General features: G+C 39.1%; 1 protein-coding gene across 1 annotated transcript in view; it reads right to left on the bottom strand.

Moving 5' to 3' along the window:
- Window positions 1-12,414, bottom strand: part of GMDS (GDP-mannose 4,6-dehydratase) — a 632,017-nt gene that overhangs the window by 502,607 nt on the left and 116,996 nt on the right. The window contains exons 2-3 of the mRNA XM_003927401.4: window positions 7,407-7,451; window positions 17-104 (exon numbers count right to left, since the gene is read on the bottom strand). Coding sequence (XP_003927450.1) covers window positions 17-104; window positions 7,407-7,451 — 133 coding nt within the window. The remainder of the gene's footprint in view (window positions 1-16; window positions 105-7,406; window positions 7,452-12,414) is intronic.

Genomic DNA, 12,414 nt, shown 5'->3' on the forward strand with positions numbered 1-12,414 from the left:
AAAAGAAATGACTTACTTCCTTCAATGTGAGCCTGGGGATTCTTGTACAGATGCTCAATTCGACCCGTATTAAATGAACTGGACCGCCGTACAATCCCATGGACCTGAGTGTTTACAGTGTGGAAAGATAAAGGAGCAATAAGGTCTAATAAATGACTTCTTTAGTTAATGATTAGCTTTCCGAAAAAATATTATTTGTAAGCATTATTTTAAATTATTAGAAATAGTCTCACTGCTTACTTTCTCCCCAACCACTGCCCACCAGCTAACAACATCCTACCTCTGTCTTTCCCCAGTGATTTTACTGCCAATCTCAACAAACATAATCAGGTAATTGCGTGACTTCATGCTTAATTGTAGATACTCAAATGTCTCCTTTTCCAAACACACACACTTACAGCCTAACTGCTGACAAAAATATCTCTTCCATGTGAAACTGAAGACAGACCATGTGAGGCCGTATCGGTAAAATAGCGTTTTTGGCCTGTTTAACACAGAGCACAAGGCCATCACATCTTCCCAGTGTCCTCAGAGCTTGCATTTTGCATCTACTGCTTATATTTCTGGAGTTACAGATATAATCAGATAGCAGATATTATTATGCAGTTAAGTAGAAAAGTCAGAAAGTTAAAGAGCATGGGTTAAGAAACAACATTTACATACTATTCAATTTAAGACCTAAAGAAAACTCAAACGAAGAGAGGATTTAAAAAATTTTTTTATCGTGACTTAACCATAGGTGGGGGGTAGGGAGGAAGTTGCTAGAACAGGAATGTAATGCATACTTGCCTGATATTGAAGAAAAGACTATTTGTGTCTGACACATAAGAGAAATTGTTCCAGACCTGGTCCCACTTCCTTCTCATGTCAAGATTGCTCCCTTTGTGCTGCCAATGCTAACACCAGCTTATGTCACCAAGCTGCCCAAGTTCCAGTTCTACTGGTGGCAGTTTTAATCCTTGACTTATTTTAGACGTGTTCCTTCTTATGTTGAAAAGTTCATTTGCAGCTGAATATACTTCTACATTTTAACTCAATCGTTTCTATTTCAAACCAAAATTAATCCTTAGTATGACTCAAATATTCCAAATACAAGGGTAAATTATAAGACTATAAGAGTTTCTTTCAAACAGAAAGAAATATCATTTTAAATGGCATGCATGAGAAATTGACTTCTGCAAAGGTTAAAATATGTCCACAATTAATAATTCTTTTGGTTAGCTGCTTTGGGAGAAAAGCACTTATCAACATTATTTTCCAAAAGAACGAAATCCAAGAAAAGTTGGTAAACATGAAAATATTTTAGAAAAAAAACTTTGTAAACTTGGTTGACATTTTAGGAGGCCAACATTTAACCCTAGGAAGCATTAAAATGAGATTTGGTTATACATATCCACTTCTTAATTTAGAAGTGGAGAGAACACTAATATTAAGCTTAGAATTTGTTCTACTTCATGATCTCCAATTCTTCAGATTGTTACTTAATTATAAAGTTGAACTGCTCTACAAACTTAATTTTAACAAAAAGTATGTATTTCACATATATACTTATACAAAACTTGTGTTTACTATCAAAGTTACTTCTGAAAGATTTCTCAGATGTAAATTCTGTTTTATTAAATAGAACAGAATGTCTATATTTTAAAAACAAATTTAACTTTGACAATGAAAAGAATAACAATAGTATTATTTAGGCTATCTTCTCTGGATTGCTGGATTCTGGGGAAGTCACATATTCCAACACCCCAAAATATATAGAAATGCCATTTATTAATATATATTTATTAGGAATAAACATAAAAGGCTTTGACAAAAATATTAAATGATTTTGATGCATTCCATGTAAAATGCAGACAACTATACAAAGTCACAGCCAATCATAACCAAGACTTTATTGTCACACTGAAAATCAAAAGCATTAAGCCGTGGTTGCTTTGCTTTTTTTTTTTTTTTTTTTTTTTAAATCAAGTGTTTTAATTTCCTCTAACTTCCAACATTTGGTATGTGTACACAGGGAAAGAAAGACCTGCCAAATGCTTAATCCATGACAGCAGGTATTATTCTAAGAACTAATGAAAGCTGTGTCTGTCTGCTTCTGAGACAGGTGAAATACAAACGTCAGGACAAGCCAAAATGTGTGCAAACTGTATAATCTAGTTAAGAATTTGAGATTAGCGGCTTTCTCTTTACAGAAGAGATGTAGGTATGGCTTTTTTGTTTGTTTTTATAAAGATTTTGGGAGACAAAGAGATGAGGTATTTGGAACCAAACTGAAAAGATAAAAGAGCTAAATCTGACTTCATATAAACTTAATCAAAATCATTAAAAAATTATAGTAGTTCAAAAAGAAAATATAATTCGGAAAAACTGAGGTCTTAAATGATAGTGGATTTTTTTGACAAATTTCATGTCCCATTTAACAAGGTGATGAAAAGGAAAATTTCAACTTCTTTCCATTTAAAAAAAAAGTTGGTTTAACTTCAAAATCCACAGTGAGATCAGGTAATATAACAGAGAAACGCTTTATTATTATGATCAAGAAAATGAAAAATTATTATCACTGAATTTCAAATTTTTTAGTGTCCAGATTTATTGGAGGCCAGGATGGCTCACAGGGATGGTTAATGTCACTCACCTTTTGAAAAGTACAAATTATCTAGGTAATATCAATAGCTAACACTTACACAGCAATGATCATGTACCAGACTCTGTTCTCTAAATGTATTAAATCACTTAATCATCACAACAACCTTACTAAAATATTACCATTCCTATTCCATGAATGAGGACGTTGCCAGAGATAACACAGCTAGTAAGACGCAACGTTAAAGGACATAGACTTGGTCAACCCTGCTAACACTCAGTATAGTTTCAGTGAAATCCACAGAAGTTTCACATTTTTTCTACTCAAAGCATGTACACTTCTGGGATAGCAACCCAGAAGAAAAATAGTTCAAAGATTCTCTTAGATCAAGAAAGTGTAGCAACTCCATGTTCTGACAAAAAAATCTCCCAAAGATAACAACTGGACTATTCTTAAATCCATTTCTTCCTTATGCTCATACTTCACGTCACAATTTACCTATTCTTTATTTTAAATTCTGATACATTGTGTTGTAGCTGTTACCAAGTTATTTAATATAGATTTTTCATAAAGCCCCAGATTTTAGCTTTTAAAGGGTTCAACCTCATCTTTACTTCTCTGGTTTTCCTCTGTACTCAGCGGAAAATGGGTACAAAAGGGTGTTGTTGCCTTATCTGCTAACAGTGGTGCTGGAAAGACACTTGGAACTACAATATGCTCTCATAAAAAGCTTCGTTTCTATCAGTCCTCCGTTTTCCCTTATGACAGGAAGAAATGCAAACAGCTCTAGCATCCTACGTAACAGAATATGCCTGCTACTCAGGAATGCTCCTTAATGAATCCAACTGAAGAGCCAATTCAAGATCTGTGTCCACTGGTTTGTCCACATTAGACCCCATGTCACTCTGATATCTCTGTATCAATAAGCCCATGAGTCCCACAGAGCTCTACTGGGCTAAGTATATTCTGTGTACTGTCTTACCTAGTCTTCCCAACTACCTCAGGAGATAGATGTGCTTATCATCCCCATTAACAGAAAAGGCAACTAAGTCTCAGAGGGGTCAAGTAACTTGCCCAAGGCCACAGAGCCTGCAAGTGGCAAAGGAAGAGTGAGACACAGGTGTCCAGTGCCCAGCCTGAGGCTCCCTTGCCACAGCCAGCTAACTGTCTTGCCCACCCCCCTGGCTCTGTATTAGTCAACAGGGATAAAGGAGAATGATCCTCTGCACTTTAGTCATGTGTAGAATTAAGTGTATAGAGTAATCAAAGGGTGACTGTCCATAAAATCAAACAATCCTTGGGTTTCCTCATTATAAGATGACATCTATAGATAATAAAGAATGAATGAGTATTATATCCATTCTCCTTATGCTCTCCTTAACATTTAATCCTGAGCAACATTCAAGAAACAAACAACATTAAAAATTGTCCCTTTAAATTTTTAAATTGAGTCTCTTCTCAATGAGAAGAGACTTTTTTCACTTTTTCACTTCAAATGGTTCATTCAGAGCATGATCAGATGTGTGGATTTCAGAGACCACCTTTGACGGCGAGGCCCCATGGCTTCAGGAATCTAAATGTGTGTGAAGTGACACAAAGTGATTAACCATAACTATCAATCTGTTAGTATATGCTATTGCTTTTTAAGTCAGTCGCAAATACCTATTTTTGCTTTAAAGTTAGTTTACTTGTACTTTCAATAGCTTTTCTGACTTGAGAAAAAGTAAAGGAGTATGTCTAACTGTGCTACATGAATTCCAAACACAGGGTTTGCTTTTGCCTACACCACCCATCATCACTACCCCACCAACCTGGCCCTGCTCTCCTGAGCACTCCCCTCCAGGTGACCGTGGCCTCTCCAAATTGCCCATGCTTCCCAGTTTCAAAGTGCACAGTTGGCCTTACCACTGCTAACCAACCAGTGTGCCTTTCTTTTCTAGAAAGAACAACTCAGCCTCAGCATCAAGCCTCTTCTTCACAATGTTTATCTGTTCCTGGTTTGTCCTCTGCTATCCCCAAGTAGGTTGTTCCCAGTTGTTCCTGACCTTAGTGGTATACCTCATACAAAGAATAGATTCAAAATAATATGGTAACCCAGAGAAGCAAGGCCTCATGCATTTGAAATCTTAGAGTACCTTGTTCACCTTCATCATATGATTCAATCAATCACCTGATCTCATCTTAACCTTTAGTTGTGGTGGTTTCTCTATCTGTAGTACCCAGGCAAACAACGTCACACTGACTGGGGCCATGTTAGAAAGAACAATTCCCAGAGCCCTGAACCAGCCCTCTGTGTCTTAAGAGGGCCTCTGAGTGATTCTGATGTACACTAAAGGTTGAGAGCCTGAAGTCTGTAAGCATCCAAAATTGCTGATGTTGACCACCACCACCGCCCCCACCCCAGGTTCACATGTAACGAAGTATGTCCCTCTCTTATCCTACTTCATGCAATCTATTAACCCTATTCTTTCACTCCTGGCCTTCAGTAATCAGGGACTGGAGCTGAAAATTCCGGAAATTTTCCAATGCAGCCAATTTAAAAAACTACTCTAACATTTACTTTGACCTAAGCATAAAAACATAAAGCCCGCACCACCATCAGATTCCTCCTGATGGCTTATTCTCCAATTATATCAATCTCTTAAAATTGAGGACAGCAGCCTATTTAAAATTGAATATAGTACAGAAAAACACACTTACACTCCCACTACACACAGAGAGCTCACATTTTCCCTGGACTAGGAAGAGAACTAATTTCTGATTACGCTTTGTGGCTAGTACCTTCCTGCTATACTGTCAACTGTGTTTCCTTCTATTAGTTTATGGATATCTCTCCTAAACCTATTTTCTCTCTCAACCATTGTTTCAGTGATAAACTCCTCCCATTAACTATGATTTGCCAAGTTGGGCTTCTTTTGTCTTTTTCTATCAGAGTACAACCTGCTCTTATAATTTCAAATACCACAAAAACATTTGCAGCTTATCAGGCAGTCCTAGGTTCTTGTTACGTCTATTTGAAAATCTCTCATCCTCCTGTCTTCTGAAGTCTGCTACTTCCTTAACGGGAGACACCTAAACAGAGATCTGCTTCTCTGTTTTTTCCAGTAACACTAACGGTACCATGTGCTTGATGATGGTTACCATCTACACATCCAAATTCGCCCTGTCACTGTCACTGGGTCCACCATCACTGCAGTGCACAGCTGTGCTCGCTCCTCCTCTAGACTAGTCACAGGCGCTGCCTGTTAACAGCACCCTAACCTCCAGTCTCAGCCCACTTTGTCCCCCAAGAGTAGATCTCAACACCCAGGTGGTTTTTAGCATCACTCCTGACATGCCACCTCACTCTTCACAACTGCAGTGATTTCTGCTCAGCTAGCTCCTTCGCTAGGTTCACTTAATACACATCACTAATTCCTCTCTAGCCAGTAAACATCTCAGCTGGTCCCAAACTTTTGAAACACAGTATGGGCATCTCTCCGCCAGGCTATATTCCTTTTAATATATAGTAAGGCCTTAAGTTAATCTAGCCTGAGTAAATACAGGTCTTTCTCTAAAACCAACACCTTGTACTAAACATAACCTACTCTAAAACTCTCTGCTCTGTAGAATATGCATTTCTTTCTTGATTATTATAGCAATCTATGCATATGGACATATGTATACATATGTACTTTCATAATTCCATTTGTTTTATTTTGATATAATCACAAAATGTAGCATTCGCTATTAGGTAAGGGTGCTAAACTCATCTATTGTTACTTCAAATCTAAAAGTCAAGGCTCTCAGATTCTGAGTTAAAAGAAAATTGACTTTTTTTTGTTTTGTTTTGTTTTGTTTTTTGTTTTTTGAGACGGAGTTTCGCTCTTGTTACCCAAGCTGGAGTGCAATGGCGCAATCTCGGCTCACCGCAACCTCCGCCTCCTGGGTTCAGGCAATTCTCCTGTCTCAGCCTCCTGAGTAGCTGGGATTACAGGCACGCAGAAAACTGACTTTTTTTCTTCAAATACTGTTGGCATTTAGATGCCAAATTCTTTCCTGTTATGTTTCCATTTGCCCCAACTGAACATTTTTAAAACAATGTACCAACAATTAGAATAAAAAGACAATCCTAAATTACTAATGTAAGTATTCATAAAGCAGATCAGAGCATATATGCCACTGTGAAGGTTTTTGTTCTCTGTATAGCACAAATTTATATACATGTATATATATCTAAAAAATGTTCTTTAAAAAATTAAGTTGTACATACTTAGCACATCAAAATTAATATATAAAACTTTGTTTCTTTTTTTTTTTAATTCAACAACAACAAAAAAATTCAACAACAAAAGCAGCAAACCTAAAAGTTTCAGTTCCATAAATTATATGGTTGCCTATTAGAAAGGAAAACCTCCAGGTGTAAATTTTTCATTCAAGCTTACCAACGATCAGCTTGGTTTTTATTACTCTGTGTAATTTCTGAATTAAGTGACTTCACTGTGAGTAGGACTTTCTTATGAAACACATTACATCATAAATTAACCCGAATACTGTTACAGCTTCACCTTGAAAAGGCTGCTGCGTTATCGGAGAATGTGGGAAGTGTGCATTGCGACTGAGCACTGTGAATGCAGGGGAGCCACCAGTGCTCACCAACAGATAAACAGCACAATGGGCTGGCAGGCTCACAAGCCCAAAGACACATTCTTCCCTGGATTCTGATTTGTTATCTGCGTTTCAGTGGAAAACACATTCAGGAGGACAGCAGCAGAGGAAGCATGTGGCCGCGGCCTGCGAGCAATCCCACCAGCCTGCGCCTGCTTCCCATTGAGTCACCCACCTCATAGCCTTTCTCCAGCAGGAACTCAGCCAGGTACGAACCATCCTGGGAAGAAAAAAAAAATGCAAAATGTCAGTCTCATAGTGGTATAGAAAGGTGGTCTTGAAGAGTTTTGAGAAAAGTATTGAAAGGGCTACATAAGGATCATGGCAACCTAAAATAAAAATAACACCGATAATGTCGATAAACACTACATGGCATTCCAATATACACAAAGCATTTTCACAAACAGGATTCATTTGAGCTCCACAGAAGACAGAAGCTGAAAGTGAAATTCAGTAAAGTGATATGCAGCAACAAAGAGTGCAAAGTTCCAGAATCAGATGGATTTGGGTTTAGGTTTTGCCACTTACTAGTTGTGTGAAATATGCAGAATATGTGAGCAGAATGCCTTGGTCTCATAGCAACATAAAGCAGAAATCTTACAATTCTGGGGGCTGTTAAAAAAGATCACTGGGGGCCAGGCACAGGGGCTCACACCTGCAATCCCAGGACTTTGGGAGGCCAAGGTAGGAGGATCACTTGCATCCAGGAGTTGGAGACCCGCCTGAGCAACAGAGTGAGACCCTACCACACAAAAAAAAAAATAATTGGTGGTGATGGGGTCTCACTATGTTGCCCAGCCTGGTGTTGAACTCCTGGACACAAGTGATCCTCCCACCTTAGCATCCCAAAGTATTAGATTACAGGTGTGAGCCACCATGCTCAGTTCAAAACGTTTTTAAAAAATTAGCCAGGCATGGTGGCTCATGCCTGTGGGACTAGCTACTTGGGAGCCTGAGATGGGAAGATCACTTGAACCTGAGAGTTTGAGGCTGCAGTAAGCCATGATGGCACCACTGCACACCAGCCTGTGTGGCAGAGGGAGACTCTATCTCCAGAGGGAGAGAAACAAAAATCACTGGGGAAAGGATGAGATGGGAGCTAGAGGGGTTGAGGAGATAAAAGTGCTATTGTCAAGAGGAAGTGTTGGCATTACTGAAAAAGACTCCATGGTAGAATAAAGAAGGCCAGGGGATGTCGAGGAAGGTGAGTACCTTTGGAGGGCTGGCCCTTCCAGGCAATGGCCAGAGCTGGCTGCTAACCCTGAAGGTTCTCGAAAGTCACTGAAGGCTTGAAAGGGTTTTAAGGTGGTGGGGAGCAGGGACGGGGAGCAGATTTGTATTATTATGCACATACACATATGAATGTTTTAAAAAAGAAGATATTCATTTTTTGTAAATTAATAAGTATTTCCTTTATATTAATCTTAAATCATATAGCTGCCTTAAAATGAAGGTGTCTGACAAAATACAGACATTCTTAACTGGTTCTTAATTCGCCTTTTAAACTTTCTGGGTAGGGGGTCTTCATTTAATCTACAATATTTCATGTGCCACTTTTGGAGGGAAAGTATGAGAGACACCTAATCAAACTATTTAATAGGTCAAAGGTTCAGAAATCATCATTCTGGAGGTGCTATAAGAAGTCACCAGCCTCTCTCAGAAAATAGATTGGTTAGACATTTTGCAGTCAATCCCATAATTGCTCCTCCACTTTTCACCCAACTAGAGGGTCCCCATCCATCTCATTCAGACTAAAAGATAAAAATGGGAAGCTCCAACCATTGGAAATGTGTGTCCTCAAAAGCGGTTGGGGATGTTTGGGTTTTCTAATAGCCTTAAAATATCTCTTTGAGCTTCAAAAGTTCTTACCAGATATTCCAGTAGAGAGAGAAAAAAAAACTTTTTTTCATTACTTGACCAAGAGCTGGAATTGGAAACACCCTATGGGTCCTGAAAATGAAAAGCCTGCCAAGCGAGTGTTTACTCCATTAATGCAGAAGCCATGCATAAATTCAGGCAGAATGAAAGAAAGGCTAAGCACACAAGGGACACATTCTGTAATTTATTAAAACCTTGAGCACTTCTATCTTCTTCTTCTTCTTTTTTTTTTTAAGATGAGGTCTCCCTCTTTCACCCAGGCTGGAGTGCAGTGATGTTATTTCGGCTAACCACAACCTCTGTCTCTGGGTTCAAGTGATTCTCCTACCTCAACCTCCTGAATAGCTGGGATTACAGGTGCATGCCACCACACCCAGCTAATTTTTGTATTTTTAATAAACATGGAGTTTCACCATGTTGGCCAGGCTGATCTCGAATTCCTGACCTTATGTGATCTGCCTGCCTCAGCCTCCCAAAGGCTGGGATTCAGGCCTGAGCCACCACACCAGGCCTAAAACCTCCAACAGATTTTCTTCTTCTTATGATAAATATTTTAGTTTAAAGATTCATGTGGAGAAGAAGAGAAAATGTTTGGCATATTCTTTTGTTAATCCCATTCTTACAATTCTTGTTGTTTTTACATATCTAAAATATATGTCAGACAATGACACTGACCATAAGTTAGATAACAACACTAACCAATTCAGACCATGACAAGCCAAGTTGGGCTATCAATATCTCTATAAATCAATCAATGATAAAACAGCTTAATAGAAAAATATTTGCAATAAGAATAGTAATTCGACAGTAGGTTGGAACGCCCTGTAAAGTATGAAGTTTGGATGTTGTTTTGCTGTTATTGTTTTTGAAGCAGGTAACACTACACTTTTATATTTTATGATTCTCCTGGAATAAGAATTTTGAATGCTTTGTGTTCTACCATAGCTGCATTAAATTTAAAAAAAAAAAAAAAAAGGCAGAGATAAACATGCTAGAGATCCCTGAGGTGGGAAGAGCCATGATTATTTAGAGAGCTGATGTGAAACAGACCTGACCAGGACTGAACCCTGTCAATAAGGTCTTGTTCTTCTCACCCAGGCTGCCTCTCAGACTTTCCAACCACACTGGAACATTCTGAACCAGTAGTGGCACCAGCTTCCTCCTCACTTCCTTGCCAGGCCTCTCGAGTGATAGGGCCCAGGCTGCACAATGAGTGGGAAACGAGCCGAGCGAGGGCTGCTGGTCCCCAGCCCAGGGGGCCCAGCTGGCCGCCCCCTTGTCCTTTCTCCAGGCCCCTGGGGGACTCCAGGAGAGACGCAGTATCTGAGCAGGCAGACGTCCGCCAAGCCAACAGGATGGTGGTTTCCGCCTCCTCTTGAAGCACAGGGTTGATAAAGAATGCTCCAATCAGACTAATGACTGAAATGTCATAGCAAACGAGAACCTACAACTACCATTAAGTTCGGATGCTTGACTCCCCTGAAACCAAGGAACAAACAGACTAAATCTGTAACTCATTCAGTATGAACACAAGTAATCTGGTATAAAGTCCTGCCTAGGTTCAATCCTTGTTACAGAAAACTTTTTAATTGTAAAGATAATGTCACAATGTGACCCTTTTAATTTTACACATGAGTTATTAAGGGTATCTATTCTATATTAAATGCCATACAGTTTTAAGCAATCACTGTGGCTTTAATATTTTCAAGACACATAATTTTTTTTTTTTTAATATATTGAAGTGGGTTTCACTCTTGTTGCCCAGGCTGGAGTGCAGTGGTGTGATCTCCGCTTACAACCTCCACCTCCCAGGTTTAAGTGATTCTCCTGTCTCAGCTTCCTAACTAGGATTACAGGCTCCCACCACCACACCTGGCTAATTTTTGTATTTTTAGTAGGTACAGGTTCCACCATGTTGGCCAGGCTGGTCTCAAACTCCTGACCTCAGGTGATCCACTCACCTCGACCTCCCAAAGTGCTGGGATTACAGGCGTGAACCACCCATCACACTCTCACAAGAACTAAGCTAGGAAGGTGGGCAGCTATTTGGCATCTCGGGCAACTGAGGCACAGGGGCTTAGCCAATTTTCTAATATCACACTAGTTACAGGCAAAACCAAGACAAGAATCCAAGCCATCCACTGTTCTGAAGTAGAAAATAATCTCTTTCTTCCCACTCCTCTACCTAGAACCTACCAAAACATGTCAAATCCCAACAAAACAATAAAAGATCATAAAAGATCCATTTTCGAACCAAAATGATTTAGTCATTTTCCATTACAGGGTATTTTATGGATTAAACAGTGGTTCTAGTTTTAATCAAGTGACCCAAACATAGATAAGTCATGTAATTTTATAATACTCCAGAGCTCAGAGGAGGGAGAAAGGATACAGCACCTGAGATTTTCCAGGTCTGGGTTTTTTTGGGCACTTGCACTGCCCATGTAGTGGTTCAGGGTGTTTAGAGGTGGATTTGGATTGCTGGTGGTTCTAGGTCCAGCTTTGAGGCTAAAGGGCAGGGCCCCAGAGTCTCATAAAGCCAGATTTCAGTGTTCCTGATGCCTATTCTGTTTTCTGAGGGGATGGACCCTCACTTTTCATGGAGTACTCAGAAATGTTCCAGACAGAGTCATGTAAAAATTAAAGAGTAATTCCAGAAATTCACAAAATCGTATTTTGACTGTAGTATGAAAACTACCTAAAATTCTGCAACTATGAAAAGCTGAAAGTAATACAGAAAGTTTCCCCCTTCTCTCAATGGCCACAGATGGCTGAAAAAAGACTGACTGATCTCACATCCACACATACACACCACATAGCCCATTCAAATACATACATATGAAGGCAAGCCATCCTCCTACAACACAGAAAGACTAGTATTTTTTCTACTCTCTTCCAGTACAGATGAATGAATAGCCCAGACAGACAAACGAAAAGGGAACTTTCCTACATGCAATGTGAGAACGTGGTCCCTCTGAACTGCATGCTAAATCATACTGTATGTTTCTACTTAAGTGCCCTGTGGCAGCTTCTTTGAACAGGATAAGGTCAATAGTGGCACTGGCTAAAGAAACCATGCCACTAATAAAATGAATCTCTTTGTTTAAATCATCTCAAACATCAGGAAATAGAATACCCACTTGTGCAAGAAGAAAAAGCACTCATTTGCACTGCCTTTTATGTTCTTTAACTCTATGTTGTCTAATTACTCCTAAACCATCTTCCCAGCTCATCGGAATTCACAATATCAAGTTAATCTCTACCTCCAATAAACAAAATATGAACACTTCAATGATTAACAAATA

This window comes from Saimiri boliviensis, chromosome 4 (assembly GCF_048565385.1).
Source record: "Saimiri boliviensis isolate mSaiBol1 chromosome 4, mSaiBol1.pri, whole genome shotgun sequence".
Classification (NCBI taxonomy): domain Eukaryota; kingdom Metazoa; phylum Chordata; class Mammalia; order Primates; family Cebidae; genus Saimiri; species Saimiri boliviensis.